The sequence below is a fragment of the Somniosus microcephalus genome, chromosome 3 (genome assembly GCF_052327205.1).
Source record: "Somniosus microcephalus isolate GS21.2 chromosome 3, FLI_Smic_1.0, whole genome shotgun sequence".
Taxonomy (NCBI): domain Eukaryota; kingdom Metazoa; phylum Chordata; class Chondrichthyes; order Squaliformes; family Somniosidae; genus Somniosus; species Somniosus microcephalus.
The window spans coordinates 121155641-121173975 of NC_140989.1; the positions used below are offsets into that span (position 1 = coordinate 121155641).

Sequence of the window (18335 nt, forward strand, 5' to 3'; positions counted from 1 at the left end):
TGACTGAATCCCACACTCACACACAGTACCGGAGACTGACAGTTACTGACTGAATCCCACACTCACACACAGTACCAGAGACTGACAGTTACTGACTGAATCCCACACTCACATACAGTACCAGAGACTGACAGTTACTGACTGAATCCCACACTCACAGACAGTACCGGAGCCTGGCAGTTACTGACTGAATCCCACACTCACACACAATACCAGAGACTGAGTGAAACAGAATGTATCCCACACCTACTTGCAATGTCAGAGATTGACAGTTACTGACTGAATCCCACATTCACACACAGTACCAGAGCCTGACAGTTACTGACTGAATCCCACATTCACACACAGTACCGGAGACTGACAGTTACTGACTGAATCCCACACTCACATACAGTACCGGAGACTGACAGTTACTGACTGAATCCCACACTCACATACAGTACCGGAGACTGACAGTTACTGACTGAATCCCACACTCACACACAGTACCGGAGACTGACAGTTACTGACTGAATCCCACACTCACACACAGTACCGGAGACTGACAGTTACTGACTGAATCCCACATTCACACACAGTACCGGAGACTGGCAGTTACTGACTGAATCCCACATTCACATACAGTACCAGAGCCTGGCAGTTACTGACTGAATCCCACACAGTACCAGAGACTGACAGTTACTGAATGAATCCCACACTCACACACAGTACCGGAGACTGACAGTTACTGACTGAATCCCACATTCACACACAGTACCAGAGACTGACAGTTACTGACTGAATCCCACACTCACACACAGTACCAGAGACTGACAGTTACTGACTGAATCCCACACTCACATACAGTACCGGAGACTGACAGTTACTGACTGAATCCCACACTCACACACAGTACCAGAGACTGACAGTTACTGACTGAATCCCACACTCACACACAGTACCAGAGACTGACAGTTACTGACTGAATCCCACACTCACATACAGTACCGGAGACTGACAGTTACTGACTGAATCCCACACTCACACACAGTACCAGAGACTGACAGTTACTGACTGAATCCCACACTCACACACAGTACCGGAGACTGACAGTTACTGACTGAATCCCACACTCACATACAGTACCAGAGACTGACAGTTACTGACTGAATCCCACATTCACACACAGTACCGGAGACTGACAGTTACTGACTGAATCCCACACTCACACACAGTACCAGAGCCTGACAGTTACTGACTGAATCCCACACTCACACACAGTACCGGAGACTGACAGTTACTGACTGAATCCCACACTCACACACAGTACCAGAGCCTGACAGTTACTGACTGAATCCCACACTCACACACAGTACCAGAGACTGACAGTTACTGACTGAATCCCACACTCACATACAGTACCGGAGACTGACAGTTACTGACTGAATCCCACACTCACACACAGTACCAGAGACTGACAGTTACTGACTGAATCCCACACTCACACACAGTACCGGAGACTGACAGTTACTGACTGAATCCCACACTCACATACAGTACCAGAGGCTGACAGTTACTGACTGAATCCCACACTCACACACAGTACCAGAGCCTGACAGTTACTGACTGAATCCCACACTCACACACAGTACCAGAGACTGGCAGTTACTGACTGAATCCCACACTCACACACAGTACCGGAGACTGACAGTTACTGACTGAATCCCACACTCACACACAGTACCAGAGACTGACAGTTACTGACTGAATCCCACACTCACACACAGTACCAGAGATTGACAGTTACTGAATGAATCCCACATTCACACACAGTACCGGAGACTGACAGTTACTGACTGAATCCCACACTCACACACAGTACCGGAGACTGACAGTTACTGACTGAATCCCACACTCACACACAGTACCGGAGCCTGACAGTTACTGACTGAATCCCACACTCACACACAGTACCAGAGCCTGGCAGTTACTGACTGAATCCCACACTCACACACAGTACCAGAGCCTGGCAGTTACTGACTGAATCCCACACTCACATACAGTACCAGAGATTGACAGTTACTGACTGAATCCCACACTCACACACAGTACCAGAGACTGACAGTTACTGACTGAATCCCACACTCACATACAGTACCGGAGACTGACAGTTACTGACTGAATCCCACACTCACACACAGTACCGGAGACTGACAGTTACTGACTGAATCCCACACTCACACACAGTACCAGAGACTGACAGTTACTGACTGAATCCCACACTCACACACAGTACCGGAGACTGACAGTTACTGACTGAATCCCACATTCACATACAGTACCAGAGACTGGCAGTTACTGACTGAATCCCACACTCACACACAGTACCAGAGACTGACAGTTACTGACTGAATCCCACATTCACATACAGTACCAGAGACTGGCAGTTACTGACTGAATCCCACACTCACACACAGTACCAGAGACTGACAGTTACTGACTGAATCCCACACTCACACACAGTACCAGAGACTGACAGTTACTGACTGAATCCCACACTCACACACAGTACCAGAGATTGACAGTTACTGAATGAATCCCACATTCACACACAGTACCAGAGATTGACAGTTACTGAATGAATCCCACATTCACACACAGTACCAGAGACTGACAGTTACTGACTGAATCCCACACTCACACACAGTACCAGAGATTGACAGTTACTGAATGAATCCCACATTCACACACAGTACCAGAGACTGGCAGTTACTGACTGAATCCCACATTCACACACAGTACCAGAGATTGACAGTTACTGAATGAATCCCACATTCACACACAGTACCAGAGACTGACAGTTACTGACTGAATCCCACACTCACACACAGTACCAGAGATTGACAGTTACTGACTGAATCCCACATTCACACACAGTACCGGAGACTGACAGTTACTGACTGAATCCCACATTCACACACAGTACCGGAGACTGACAGTTACTGACTGAATCCCACACTCACACACAGTACCAGAGCCTGGCAGTTACTGACTGAATCCCACACTCACACACAGGACCAGAGACTGACAGTTACTGAATGAATCCCACACTCACATACAGTACCGGAGACTGACAGTTACTGAATGAATCCCACACTCACACACAGTACCGGAGACTGACAGTTACTGACTGAATCCCACATTCACACACAGTACCAGAGCCTGACAGTTACTGACTGAATCCCACACTCACACACAGTACCAGAGCCTGACAGTTACTGACTGAATCCCACATTCACACACAGTACCAGAGACTGACAGTTACTGAATGAATCCCACACTCACACACAGTACCAGAGACTGACAGTTACTGACTGAATCCCACACTCACACACAGTACCGGAGCCTGACAGTTACTGACTGAATCCCACACTCACACACAGTACCGGAGACTGACAGTTACTGACTGAATCCCACACTCACACACAGTACCGGAGACTGACAGTTACTGACTGAATCCCACATTCACACACAGGACCAGAGACTGACAGTTACTGAATGAATCCCACACTCACACACAGTACCGGAGACTGACAGTTACTGACTGAATCCCACACTCACACACAGTACCAGAGCCTGACAGTTACTGAATGAATCCCACACTCACACACAGTACCGGAGCCTGACAGTTACTGAATGAATCCCACATTCACACACAGTACCAGAGACTGACAGTTACTGACTGAATCCCACATTCACATACAGGACCAGAGCCTGACACATTCAGAATGTTTCCAAAACCCAAACGGGTATAATTTGTATAAAAATACTTTCAACATTGCTTTCTTTTCCATTTAACATCAAGTTTAACTGAGACTTTGTTCCTTTTTATTGATATTTATTATTTGCCCTGAACTGCAGAGTGGAACCGGGATAGAAATACTCGGATTCTGTGAAATTCATTGATTTTCTGAATCTTTTCCCTCCGCTTCTTCCTGTTTCTTATTTAAATACCTATTCCCTCCCAGGGATTGTTTTATTCTTCAAAAAGCGATATACTGCACAGGCTAAAAATCTGATATAATAACAGAAGAAGCTGGAAAGACTGAGTGGGTCCGGCAGCATCTGTGAAGAGAGGAAGGATTAATCTTCCAGGGTTAGAAGGGTCACAAACCTGAACTGTTAACCCGAGCTTCCCTTCTCCAAAGATGCTGCCAAACCTGCTGAGTATTTTCAGCATCTTCTGTTATTTCAGCTTAATTCTTTCTGCATTTCATTCCTTTCCCCTTTGAATATTTCCTGTGAAATTATCAACTTTGCGCTCCGTTCTTTTTGTTTTTATGTTTTGTTTATTTGAAGTAATGTAAATAGTATCCTGAGAAATCAGACAGAAATATTACTCAATGTTGTGTAAAAACTAACAGGGCAAATTTACAAATATCGAATCAATGAAGACTAACATTACAATGGATTGTTTTTATTTTTCAATATAAAAAGGTGAAACAGTAGGAGTGTAGAACTTACAGACAGAAACTATTTCCTCACATTGCACTGTTTCTGTAACCCTGAAAGACTGAGTTTCTTCCGCTATGTTGCAATTCTCACTTCTGGCCAGTAGATGTCACCAATCTCCAGTACAGCGAAGTTTACAGATCTGACAGGGACAAAACAGACAATAATTGTTCACATTATATTGGACAGGTGGGATTTAGAAAAACTAGGAATGGAGACGAGCTATTATTGCATTTTGTTAGAACAAACACTAGTTATAATGTTGTGTTAAATCAGTCAGCCTGTGGCCTGTATGTGAGAGTAAGATTCATTGTTTATCTGTCAGTCTCTGGTACAGAATGCGAGTGAAATTCATTGCCTTTCTATCAGTCTCTATTACTGTGTGTGATTGTGGGATTAATTCTGTGTCTGTCAGTCTCTGGTAGTGTATGTGAGTTTGGGTCTCATTCGGTATCTGCCAGTCTCTGCTTCTGTCTGTGAGACTGAGGTTAATTCTGTGCCCTTCTGTCTCTGGTACTGTGTGTGAAATTAATTCTGTATCTTCCAGTCTCTGGAACTGAGTGATAGTGTGATTCACTCCGTATCTCTCAGTCTGTGGCTTAGGGCTGGATTTTCCCTGCGGAGGCGGGATGGTGGCGGGAGAGCTGGATGGCGGATTCCGGTCCCGCTCCCGTCTGTAGCCGCTCTCTCAAAAAGATTTTCCGTAGATTGGCCTTGTTAAGCCCGCCCTGCACTGAGATGCTGCAAACACTGACAAGCACTGCACAAAGGTGCACATCTGCACCCAGGCTCACGCATGACTCCCACCATATGCTTAGGAGGGAGACACAGCACGCAGGGAGATTCTCTTCCCTTCCCATGGGAAGAAGAGACCTCCCCAGGAGATCAACGCAGTCTGGCTGCACATTGCACAGCAGGACACAAGCAGAGATGTGGTCAGGAGTGCCAGGCTGCAGTGGCGCCAACCTTTCAATGATCTCAGTAGATCACAAAACGTTACTGCAGTGCCACACTCAAACTCACCCTGCTGTGCCACTCATTACATCCCCATCACTCTGCCTTCCAAACCCTACTCCTGCACATATAACAACAGAAAATGCTGGAAAAACTCAGCAGGCCAGGCAACATCCGTGGAGAGAAATTAGAGTCGACGTTTCGGGTCTAACCCTTTTCCTACTCCTGCACATCCTTACTCACACCAACTTAACTTGCACCGCCACCCATCCCTCTCTATCTACATTATCACTTGCCCATCTCACTAGCCACCCCTCACACTCACCCTCATCCATTTGCATGCATACCAACTAACAACACACAAGGCTAGGCATTTGACGGGTTTAGCCAATGTTCATGTGAAGTATCTGGCAATGTGCTGTTATACAGTGAAATCTATATTTTCAACATTTTACCTTATTGGACAGATCTGTACACCTTGAGAAGTGTCTTACTGAGTTCCAGTGAATGTTGAGACATAACGGTACCCCCGCTATAGTGATGAGTGTGAATGGAATGGCTTGGACATTAAAGGGTTGCTTTACAGTGCTGGTGTGGGATAGTGTCAACCTGGCACATCATGTGGCAGCCAGGGTTTACAGCATCAAGTAAAGTAAATCTGGCCATCGCTGGCCTCCCGGGCAGCAATGTTGTCAGGGGCTGATGCCCTGTGTCCTGTGCAGCATAAGGGGATGGCGGAGAAGGTTGGTGATGTTATTTGTGATGTTGGTGTGCCCCTGGTGATGTTGATGTTGGGGCTGATCATGGAAGGATTCAGAGGACCATGGTGTGTTTTTTCCAAGGGCACCAATGTTGCTGCAATAGATGGCAGCTGCAGGTGAGATGACAGACGTGGTCTGTCAGTGGTGAGAGAGGTTGTTCCAATGAGGTGGCACTGATTATACAGTTGGCTCTAAACACTTGCAAACTAAAGAAATCTCTAAATGTCTTACAAATGAAGAAACCAACAGTTTCTGAGCTCTGAAACTGACCATCTGTAACATGGCATCCTTTATACCACTTCTGCAGCTGTCAGCTTATCAGATACATCAAAGCAGACTCAACTCATGACAGGGTGAGCTCCCCGAGCAGCAGGTAACCCGTAGGGGAGCACGTAAAATTGCAAGGTAGCCTCAAAGTAGCATTAAATTGGCTGTTAACAAGCCATTTAATGATCTAAATTTTCTCCCCCGCCACTTGGTGTTGGGTCAGTTCTGCGAAGACAGACCAGACACCTGGGAGGCTCGCGTGGAGGCGGGTTGAGAGCAGGTTTCCTACCCGTTGTTAATCTTTGCTATTTTGACAGCGGACCCACCTCCAAACCCGCCCTCTGAGCGCCGGTAAAATCCAGCCCTTAGTGTGTGAGTGTGGGATTCATTCTATATCTGACTGTCTCCGGTACGGTATGTGAGTGTGGCACCTGTCAGTGTTTGGTACTGTGTACAAGTGTGGGATTCATTCTGTATCTGTCAGTCTCTGGTATTGTACGTGAATGTAGGGCTCATTCTGTATCTATCAGAGACTGGTACTGTGTGTGAGTGTGAGAACAATACTGTATCTGTCACACACTGGTACTCAATGTGGGTGTAATATTCATTCTGTATCTGTCAGTCTCTGGTACTGTGTGTTAGTGTGAGTATCATTCTTAACTCTGTCAGTCTCAGGTACTGTATGTGAGTGTGTAACTTATTCTGTAGCTATCCTCTGGTACTGTATGTGAGTGTGTGCATCATTATGTAACTGTCGTTCTCTGAGACAGTTTGCCAGGCTAGATTAATTCTACATAGATTTACATAGATAGTACGTGAGTTGTGGGTGGGTATATAATTTATTGTTGAGGTAGGAAATCGGGATTCATTGTGAACCTGTCACTCGGGTACTATGTGTCAGGTCTATCTGGTACTTAATTTGTAGCTAAGGCTGCATTATTGTGGGATCGTGCCTTTTAATCTGATAGTGGGTGTGATTTTGGACTGGGATTTATATATCTACCAGTCAGTGGTACTGAGTTGGGGTGAAATGGAAACAGCGTTTGTCTCTCCTGCTCTGTTTGTCTGTTGGATTGAAAATATGTCTCTGGAATTTGAAATCAGTGACTGAATACTTCTGCTGTCGGAGAGTGGGGAACTGATGAGCTGTCTGTGTCTCTGCACTCTGAGTGATAATGTACCGACTGTATGTGAGAAGGACCTGCCTGCACTGTTCCATGTGCCTCAGGTGAAGGAAACATCACGTTCATTCCAATTCCTTCAAGTACTTTCCTGTAAGAAGAATAAGTATCTCTTATAACAGACGAAATAGAGGGGTAGAAAATGCATAAAGTATCAATTTATTCCCTGTTAATAATCATTATGAACACTGGCAAAGGAAAGCCAGTGATACAAACAGCGTCAGTGTATGACTCCACTGCAGTACAGCATTCAGCTTCTGTATACCAGGAGTGTAATGTGGTTTTACAACAATTTAGTGACATCCAGACACAACCCAGCCCCTGCACTGGGCAACGAATGGCACCTTTGCACAGACCAGATTGCTACTTCCCTCTCTCTTGTGATTAACCGTTCAACCAAAGTCAAACAGCCACTTTTTAAAATGTTTGCTTCTCACTTCTCACTTGGTACCTGCAATAGATGCTCCTTCTATAACTCCCCACATCTTTATTGTCTGGATCTGTTTCCACTGTTCACTGTCCAATAACAAACAGGGTGAGACTGGAACTAAACCCAAACATTCATTCCTGGTTTGGGTGGAGAAAGTAACAATGATTTACAACAACAGACTCTTCACATTCTGTCTCCCTTACCCTGTCCACACCGCCTATAACAGATTCTTCACATTCTGTCTCCCTTACCCTGTCCACACCGCCTATAACAGATGTTTCACATTCTGTCTCCCTTACCCTGTCCACACCGCCTATAACAGATGTTTCACATTCTGTCTCCCTTACCCTGTCCACACCGCCTATAACAGATTCTTCACATTCTGTCTCCCTTACCCTGTCCACACCACCTATAACAGACTCTTCACATTCTGTCTCCCTTACCCTGTCCACACCGCCTATAACAGATTCTTCACATTCTGTCTCCCTTACCCTGTCCACACCACCTATAACAGATGTTTCACATTCTGTCTCCCTTACCCTGTCCACACCACCTATAACAGATGTTTCACATTCTGTCTCCCTTACCCTGTCCACACCGCCTATAACAGATTCTTCACATTCTGTCTCCCTTACCCTGTCCACACCACCTATAACAGACTCTTCACATTCTGTCTCCCTTACCCTGTCCACACCGCCTATAACAGATGTTTCACATTCTGTCTCCCTTACCCTGTCCACACCGCCTATAACAGATTCTTCACATTCTGTCTCCCTTACCCTGTCCACACCGCCTATAACAGATTCTTCACATTCTGTCTCCCTTACCCTGTCCACACCGCCTATAACAGATTCTTCACATTCTGTCTCCCTTACCCTGTCCACACCACCTATAACAGATTCTTCACATTCTGTCTCCCTTACCCTGTCCACACCGCCTATAACAGATTCTTCACATTCTGTCTCCCTTACCCTGTCCACACCGCCTATAACAGATTCTTCACATTCTGTCTCCCTTACCCTGTCCACACCACCTATAACAGACTCTTCACATTCTGTCTCCCTTACCCTGTCCACACCGCCTATAACAGACTCTTCACATTCTGTCTCCCTTACCCTGTCCACACCGCCTATAACAGATGTTTCACATTCTGTCTCCCTTACCCTGTCCACACCGCCTATAACAGATGTTTCACATTCTGTCTCCCTTACCCTGTCCACACCGCCTATAACAGATGTTTCACATTCTGTCTCCCTTACCCTGTCCACACCGCCTATAACAGATGTTTCACATTCTGTCTCCCTTACCCTGTCCACACCGCCTATAACAGATGTTTCACATTCTGTCTCCCTTACCCTGTCCACACCGCCTATAACAGATGTTTCACATTCTGTCTCCCTTACCCTGTCCACACCGCCTATAACAGACTCTTCACATTCTGTCTCCCTTACCCTGTCCACACCGCCTATAACAGATTCTTCACATTCTGTCTCCCTTACCCTGTCCACACCGCCTATAACAGATTCTTCACATTCTGTCTCCCTTACCCTGTCCACACCGCCTATAACAGACTCTTCACATTCTGTCTCCCTTACCCTGTCCACACCGCCTATAACAGATGTTTCACATTCTGTCTCCCTTACCCTGTCCACACCGCCTATAACAGATGTTTCACATTCTGTCTCCCTTACCCTGTCCACACCGCCTATAACAGACTCTTCACATTCTGTCTCCCTTACCCTGTCCACACCGCCTATAACAGATGTTTCACATTCTGTCTCCCTTACCCTGTCCACACCGCCTATAACAGACTCTTCACATTCTGTCTCCCTTACCCTGTCCACACCGCCTATAACAGACTCTTCACATTCTGTCTCCCTTACCCTGTCCACACCGCCTATAACAGATGTTTCACATTCTGTCTCCCTTACCCTGTCCACACCGCCTATAACAGATTCTTCACATTCTGTCTCCCTTACCCTGTCCACACCGCCTATAACAGACTCTTCACATTCTGTCTCCCTTACCCTGTCCACACCGCCTATAACAGATGTTTCACATTCTGTCTCCCTTACCCTGTCCACACCGCCTATAACAGACTCTTCACATTCTGTCTCCCTTACCCTGTCCACACCGCCTATAACAGATTCTTCACATTCTGTCTCCCTTACCCTGTCCACACCGCCTATAACAGATTCTTCACATTCTGTCTCCCTTACCCTGTCCACACCGCCTATAACAGATGTTTCACATTCTGTCTCCCTTACCCTGTCCACACCGCCTATAACAGATTCTTCACATTCTGTCTCCCTTACCCTGTCCACACCGCCTATAACAGACTCTTCACATTCTGTCTCCCTTACCCTGTCCACACCGCCTATAACAGACTCTTCACATTCTGTCTCCCTTACCCTGTCCACACCACCTATAACAGATGTTTCACATTCTGTCTCCCTTACCCTGTCCACACCGCCTATAACAGATTCTTCACATTCTGTCTCCCTTACCCTGTCCACACCGCCTATAACAGACTCTTCACATTCTGTCTCCCTTACCCTGTCCACACCGCCTATAACAGACTCTTCACATTCTGTCTCCCTTACCCTGTCCACACCGCCTATAACAGATGTTTCACATTCTGTCTCCCTTACCCTGTCCACACCGCCTATAACAGATGTTTCACATTCTGTCTCCCTTACCCTGTCCACACCGCCTATAACAGACTCTTCACATTCTGTCTCCCTTACCCTGTCCACACCGCCTATAACAGATTCTTCACATTCTGTCTCCCTTACCCTGTCCACACCGCCTATAACAGATGTTTCACATTCTGTCTCCCTTACCCTGTCCACACCGCCTATAACAGATTCTTCACATTCTGTCTCCCTTACCCTGTCCACACCGCCTATAACAGATTCTTCACATTCTGTCTCCCTTACCCTGTCCACACCGCCTATAACAGATTCTTCACATTCTGTCTCCCTTACCCTGTCCACACCGCCTATAACAGATGTTTCACATTCTGTCTCCCTTACCCTGTCCACACCGCCTATAACAGATTCTTCACATTCTGTCTCCCTTACCCTGTCCACACCGCCTATAACAGATTCTTCACATTCTGTCTCCCTTACCCTGTCCACACCGCCTATAACAGATTCTTCACATTCTGTCTCCCTTACCCTGTCCACACCGCCTATAACAGATTCTTCACATTCTGTCTCCCTTACCCTGTCCACACCGCCTATAACAGATTCTTCACATTCTGTCTCCCTTACCCTGTCCACACCGCCTATAACAGATTCTTCACATTCTGTCTCCCTTACCCTGTCCACACCGCCTATAACAGATGTTTCACATTCTGTCTCCCTTACCCTGTCCACACCGCCTATAACAGATGTTTCACATTCTGTCTCCCTTACCCTGTCCACACCGCCCAAGAGTGGCCTCTCCCTTCCGCCGCTCAGTCCATGTACTGGGACCAATTTGTGCTCCACTACGCCTCTTACAAACAGCCCGCGACACCCCCTGAACTTGCCCCGGACTCACTGCCCTTCTGAGATCCCAAAGCGATTTGCTGCTATTTGCTCGCTTACCCCGGGCCGTGAAATCTCCAATCCCAACTGTTTCAAACCATCTTCTTCCGCTCACTGAGTGAATGGCACGCACAGGCAGCGGTGGGGGAGGGGAGCCCGCATGCGTACTTCTGCTCACTGTGAAACGATGCAGGGGGCGGGGCTTACCGCGTATGCGTTGCTCTCTGCAATATTTCAGAATTTAAAAACAAAGGGAGCTTTCCCTAACTCGCTTTCATCAGAGTCTGAGCAAAGAAACTGGGCCTGGGGGGAAGGACAGAGAAGGTTTAAAGCTGCGGGCTTGTCCCTTTAAGATGCTCAATTTGGGATCATTCCTTGCAGGGTGTTGTTTTTCATGAGCCCCTCTTCAGAAAGCAATGCTGCAGAAACATGGGAGGAACGAGGGAGTCGGAGTGTTTGCTGGGACCGCGCAGGAGTTAATATCTGACAGCCACCGTCCCAGATTAATTTAATAAAAGTGAAAGACTCGGTCAATGAGAGTAATACCGAAAGGCCCTGAGCTGCAGGACTGCAGCGAGTACAACAGGCAAGAGTTGGTTAAATATTGGACATTGTTTTTCTCACTCTCTGGCACTTTCCCGGAGTGCGCGATTAATAATATGCCTGTCTGGTAAAAGATCAGTGTACAATTAGACTGCATCTTCTGTCTTTCCATTGGGTTTTTTCTGCATAAAACGGGAATTTACAGGTCAGTCTGGAACTGATACTATCTCTGTCTCTCATCGCCCGCCTCACTCTGTCTCTGACTCTCCCTCCGCCCTCTCTCTGTCGCTATCAGCTCTCTCTTTGTACTGTATATGAATCAACTGTTATTGAGCGTAATATGAAGACTTTGATACGAAGTTGAAGACTGATACAGTGTCTCTCTGTCTGTGTCTCTCTGATCGCCGTCTCTGGGTATTGAGGATGGGACCGATAGGACACCAGTTACTGTTATATGTCCCTCAGTTTAGAAGAGGGAAACGCAGACAGACCTGAGGGCGGTGAACATATAATTTATTATATTTATTTATATATAAAGCAACCATGTTTCTGCGTGCGCACAATATTAGTAAATTTAAAAGCAGATATGGGTTAACACAGCCACAGCTGTGATTGGCTCTTGCCCCTGAATCTGGGGAACAGACTCTGCGAGGAGCGCCGGCCTCAGAGTGTTTAACAGTTACTGAGCTGGGAAACGACAACTAACCCCCCGTGAATCCGCAGCACAGGCCGAGCAGAGAGGAAAGCCTGTCCTGGGAACTGTAAATCTGGGGAACAGTTTGTCCTGTGACTGTGCAGATGTGAACATTGTGTCAGAGAGTGTGTTAAAGGGGCGGGCGGCCAAGTCTAATGTCACTGTGTTTGTGTGTCCGGACTCATCGCCGGATTGCCGAGTCCCTCTTGTGTAAAATAAAAATATTTGCCAGTCATAGAATCGCCCTGCTCCCCTGCTCAGCCCCGAAGTGGGAATTTAAGGTAAAGCTTGAGTTGATAATCAAGATTTCAGTCGAAAACCAGAGACCATGTCAGCGATCGGGTGAGAGAGCGCGATGAGTGCAGCATTGAAAGGGGTTTAAATCGAGACTGGAGCCTTGAATTCGGTTGAAACTTTTTCGACAGCAAACGTTCTGGTCTTAGAATCAGGAAGGATCTCGACTGGGATTCTGGAGTGCCGGATTTTCAATGGTATCGGAGAGTTTATGAGGAGAGAGAAACACAGAAATGCTGCAGGGGCCGGGAGCTGACAGCAGGATGTCTCCGCCCCGTCCGCTCGCTGCCTTTAAATTGCTCTGTGCCGCCACCTCTGGATTCATTTCTGACCCACTTCTGACTGTCAGAGAGATTTTCTACAGAGTTCCCGACATGAATGACACCGCAGCCGCCGAAACGGCTCCTCCAGCCGCCGCCGCTCAAATCAAGACTCCCAAGAAGCAGAAGACTGTTTCCCGGCCCAAGAAAGCCGGTCCCAAGTTGGGCGAGCAGATCGTCAAGATTGTGGCGGATTGCAGCGATCGCAAGGGGACGTCCATGGTCGCGATAAAGAAGGCTCTGGCTGACAGCGGCCTGGATGTGGAGCAGCTCCGGTCCCAGATCAGGGCGAGTATCAAGAGGAATGTGGAAAATTGTATCTTGGTGCACACCACGGGCAAGGGCGCCTCCGGCTCTGTTAAAATGGCAAAGCAGCAAAGCCAGGGAAAAGAGGTAAAGGTGAAGAAAGCAGCAGCCAAGAAATCTCCAGCGAAGAAAGCAGCAGCCAAGAAAGTCGCAACAAAGAAACCGGCAGCTAAGAAATCAGCAGCCAAGAAACCAGCAGCCAAGAAAACGGGCACCAAGAAGGCGCCAACGCCAAATAAGACGGCGACTCTTAAGAAAAAGGCTCCTGCGAAGAAGCCTCAAACCCCCAAGAGGGCCATAGTGGCAAAGGTGAAGGCGGCCAAGAGGGTGGAAAAATCGAAGGCCAAGCCCAAGTCGAAATCAGCAAAGGCTAAGAGAGCAGCGCCCAAAAAGAAGTAAAATATCAAGTGTAACCTGTAAACATCTGAACCCAACGGCTCTTCTCAGAGCCACCCACATCTCTCAGAAAAGAGCTGATCCCGGAATCAAGTGATTCCTGTCCTTGCGCCGGGCTCAGATTTCAGATTGAAATCATTTCAAGTAAACCCAGGATCCCTGGTGACTGGCTGACATTCGCTCCCTCCCCCCACTGTCTGCAATAAAACAGAATGGGATGTCCGGGCCGGGCCTCACTAACTGGGGGTGTGTTCGGGTCCAGTCTCAGTTCATGGTCATTTTCATTTCACAGATTCAGGTTGAGAGTCTCAGTGAGTCGGTAACACTGGCGGAGAAACCCCGCGTCACAACTCAAATCGCAACACATGAGATTGTCCAAATCAGCTGGAATAAGGTGTTTGTAAACTGCTGAACCGGGCTGGGAAGGCAGGTGTGGGGAGATGGAATAGGGGCTGGCACTGAAATGGAAGGAGGCGGGTCGACTTGTTACAGAGGGACTGTACATAGGCGGGAATATTACTGATTCTTAATTGTAACAGGGCCTTATTTAAACACTCCGAGTTTCTGGAAATCCTTGAATATGAAGCCCAAGTCTGTAAGGATTTGTGCGGAGCTGTGTTCCGGTTCTGTTGCCGATAAACGGTTTGAAATTGGCGGTTGCAGTAAATTGGAGGTGGAGCTGGAAGATCAGAGGTCGCTCTCTGCTCTGTCTGTGACTCTCACTCTGTCTCCTGCCCTCCCGGTCTCTCTCTCTGTCTGTCACTCTCAGTCTGTCTCCTGCCCTCCCGGTCTCTCTCTCTCTCTGTCTGTCACTCAGTCTGTGTTTAAATACCGGTATCTGCAATGGTGTAAATCGGGTGATAGCCTATCGGCACCATTGAAGTCAATGGGAATATTCATCGGGAGACTAAAACGGGCTGCCGATTCCCTCTCACCCGTTTTACACTAGCGCACAAAGTGAAGACCATTCCCCATCGGACAGAGCCGAGGAAGGAGTCGATTTAAAACCCGATTGTAAAACAGCGCCGGGAATCTCTGACCGCAAGTCTGCCACTATAAAAGAGAGATTATTACTTCTTGTCACAAGCAAGCTTTCTCTCAAAGTCCGTTACATTGAAAGTGGCGGGTGTTTTGAAAATGATGAATAATTTCAACTCAGCCAATCGGGGCCCGGTAATTGCCGGCGTTTCCTTCTGCCTGTCAGAGCTCGGCCCCGGACTGGGGGTCGGGCTGGAACCAGTCACAGCCCCGGGGCGGGGCGGGCCCTCACACACCCTTTAAAAGGCGGCCGCAGAGCCGGCTCCGCCTTAACAGGCTCTGTGTTCCAGATTGTGCTGAGATCTGAGAGAAAATGGCCAGGACCAAGCAGACAGCGCGCAAATCGACTGGAGGGAAAGCTCCTCGCAAACAGCTGGCGACCAAAGCGGCCCGGAAGAGCGCTCCAGCTACAGGCGGAGTGAAGAAGCCTCATCGGTACAGACCCGGCACTGTGGCTCTGAGGGAGATCCGCCGCTACCAGAAATCCACCGAGCTGCTCATCCGCAAACTGCCCTTCCAGCGCCTGGTGCGAGAGATCGCTCAGGACTTCAAGACAGACCTGCGCTTCCAGAGCTCGGCTATCATGGCCCTGCAGGAGGCCAGCGAGGCTTACCTGGTGGGGCTCTTTGAGGACACGAACCTGTGCGCCATCCACGCCAAGCGAGTCACCATCATGCCCAAAGACATCCAGCTGGCCCGCCGCATCCGCGGAGAGCGCGCCTAAACCCGGCTTCAGCACCAAGTACAACAACGGCTCTTTTCAGAGCCACCAAGTCGGCAAAGGAAAGAGCTGTGATCTCCTGAACCAGTGATATTTGTTGGTCATTCGCCCAGCAACTTGCAGGTGAGCATGCATTTAGGATGGAGAGCTCGTAAACTCCTCTGATGCATTATAAGGGACTAATAAAAATCCCAGTTTTGTTGGAAGTAGCTATGGAACCCCTCTCCGTTCTCATGATTGTCGTTCATAAATATTAGATAATGTGATCTTACTTTAATAAACTTAAATCGGTGCAGAGAACACGCAACACATCTCCATCGCTGACTTTAACCGCGTTGCCTTTAACTCGCGGGGCGAGAATCGGGCGGGGTAACAGGCAGCTTAGTGACCAGAGAATGCAGGTGGGGCAAGGGGAGGCAGAAAGGAACCAGCATTCAAATTATCTAATCGTAAAAGAGCAGAATCGAATCCAGCCCTGCTATTGAATGAATTCATCAGCTCCGAAGCTGTTCAGAAAACTCTGATCCTTTCACGGCACAGTAGGAGGCCATTCGGCCCATCGAGTCGGTGCCGATTATTAGATTCAATTCTGGCCGCTTCATTTGCTCTTGGAGCTCACAGCGCTGAGACAGATGAGCGACACTTGACCTTGGCTCGAGTTTACCGGCGCTTTTTCCTCTTCCAGACATTTCCACAAACTCATACTTTCACAGAACAAGGAATTGCTCCCGCTCTCGCCCTTATACCTTCAGCAGGAATGCAGTGAAGGCAGTTGTGATTGGTCACTCTGTGCTGATTCTCATTGGGTTGTTCATGTCACCAATCAGAGCCGCTTGATTCACCAATCAGCAGGCGGCAATGAGAAAGCAGCAGAAAATTTCAAATTTGAAAAGCCCGCCAATATATTCGGAAGACCAGCAACGGCTTTAGTAAATGAAACTACCTTGTCAAAAAATTAGTCTCAGTTCCACGTTTCCCGTCACAAATTTCAGACACTTTCAGTTTGGTCTAAATTAGTGTTTAGTCTGCTCGCTTTCAAATTGTCTGTAACGGGCGGGACGAAAGACCCGAGCACAGCATTATTTAACAAGACACGTTCCAGCGGAATCTTTCTAAACAAACATCACAGATTATGGATTGATTTCCATTCACAGGAGTTGCAGCGGGAATTAACCCGGAGCCGAAACTCCTGGTGCAATTAATCGAACAGTGATATTAAGAGTTGCTATTCGACCAAGGATTTATCGTTAATGAACTGATATCCCGATAATAAATTAACCAACTTCAGGAAGAGTGAAACGAACGACTGAAAACTGACCCAATCCCCTTAAATCGCTCTAACCGATCATATCCTGGGAAATATGAACGGGGCTGAGAACAGAGTAAAAAGGGTCAGTGTTAAATCCTACCGAAAACTGCATTTCGAAGAAACTCCCTACTAGATTAAAACAAAAACCAAACATTTACCGAACTCCAGAAAGACATTTAACATATAGTAAAAACACTACAATAAAACATTTCCAGAGAGCCGTTGGTGTAGCTTTTTCAGAGAAACTGTGGGTGGCTCTTAAAAGAGCCGTTGTGTTTGTCTTGTTGGTCTGTTGTGCTGTTTTACTTGGAGCTGGTGTATTTGGTCACCGCCTTTGTCCCTTCAGACACGGCGTGCTTGGCCAGCTCCCCGGGCAACAGCAAGCGCACGGCGGTCTGGATCTCCCGGGAACTGATGGTGTGCCGCTTGTTGTAATGGGCCAGGCGGGAAGACTCACCCGCGATGCGCTCGAAAATATCATTCACAAAGGAGTTCATGATGTTCATGGCCTTGGAGGAGATGCCGGTGTCGGGGTGAACCTGCTTCATCACTTTGTAGATGTAGATGGAATAACTCTCCTTCCTTGACTTTCTCCTCTTCTTACCGCTCTTTGTTGGCGCTTTATTCAAGGTTTTCTTGGCCCCCTTTTTAGGAGCTGGTTTCTTCTTCTCTTCAGGCATCTTCAAACTCAATTTCAGACAAAGAAATAAATCGAATGCGTTCTGGGAGCGGATTAAATAGGCAGCCCCACAGCGCTATGCTAATAAAGGATGGGTGAAGGCAATGATTGTGATTGGTCCGTTTGTAAAGATGTCACAAACTGTTTCGAGGAACTCTCTGATTGGTTTCCTTGGATATCCAATTAGATTTAGTACCTGTCACCAATCAAAAGCATTCTCACTGCAATCAGGAAATACATTTCCAAAAGAGTCTCTCCAACCCCAGTTTTTATTGAAATAGCCGCTCACTGTGTCGCTATTGTGCTTCGATCAATCAACAAAAAACTGTAACTTAACAAAAATACATCAAATGAAATGTAACAAATTAAATTAAAATTTGGTTTCCGGGGGTGATGATGCACTCCAGTCTCTGCGGCG

General features: G+C 47.4%; 3 protein-coding genes and 1 long non-coding RNA gene across 4 annotated transcripts; 2 read left to right on the plus strand and 2 right to left on the minus strand.

Moving 5' to 3' along the window:
* Window positions 1-4421: 4421 nt before the first annotated feature.
* LOC147121315 (uncharacterized) lies at window positions 4422-11773 on the minus strand. Its single transcript, XR_015077524.1, has 3 exons — window positions 11678-11773; window positions 7679-7745; window positions 4422-4633 (listed from the first exon to the last, which is right to left on the minus strand). It is a non-coding gene; the product is annotated as an uncharacterized LOC147121315 (long non-coding RNA).
* A 1581-nt stretch (window positions 11774-13354) lies between these two features.
* On the plus strand, window positions 13355-14173 carry LOC147121316 (uncharacterized). The gene has a single exon (XM_085977644.1). The coding sequence runs from the start codon at window positions 13382-13384 to the stop codon at window positions 14171-14173; it is 792 nt and encodes a 263-aa protein (XP_085833770.1). The 5' UTR covers window positions 13355-13381.
* A 1272-nt stretch (window positions 14174-15445) lies between these two features.
* Window positions 15446-15955, plus strand: LOC147121317 (histone H3-like). The gene has a single exon (XM_085977645.1). The coding sequence runs from the start codon at window positions 15522-15524 to the stop codon at window positions 15930-15932; it is 411 nt and encodes a 136-aa protein (XP_085833771.1). The 5' UTR covers window positions 15446-15521; the 3' UTR covers window positions 15933-15955.
* Window positions 15956-17401: 1446 nt separating this feature from the next.
* On the minus strand, window positions 17402-17989 carry LOC147121318 (histone H2B 1.2-like). The gene has a single exon (XM_085977646.1). The coding sequence runs from the start codon at window positions 17916-17918 to the stop codon at window positions 17541-17543; it is 378 nt and encodes a 125-aa protein (XP_085833772.1). The 5' UTR covers window positions 17919-17989; the 3' UTR covers window positions 17402-17540.
* Window positions 17990-18335: the final 346 nt, after the last annotated feature.

Bases quoted from the DNA above. Each gene is read 5' to 3' on its own strand.
- LOC147121316 (XM_085977644.1), top strand. From the start codon at position 13,382: ATGCTGCAGGGGCCGGGAGCTGACAGCAGGATGTCTCCGCCCCGTCCG.
- LOC147121317 (XM_085977645.1), top strand. From the start codon at position 15,522: ATGGCCAGGACCAAGCAGACAGCGCGCAAATCGACTGGAGGGAAAGCT.
- LOC147121318 (XM_085977646.1), bottom strand. From the start codon at position 17,918: ATGCCTGAAGAGAAGAAGAAACCAGCTCCTAAAAAGGGGGCCAAGAAA.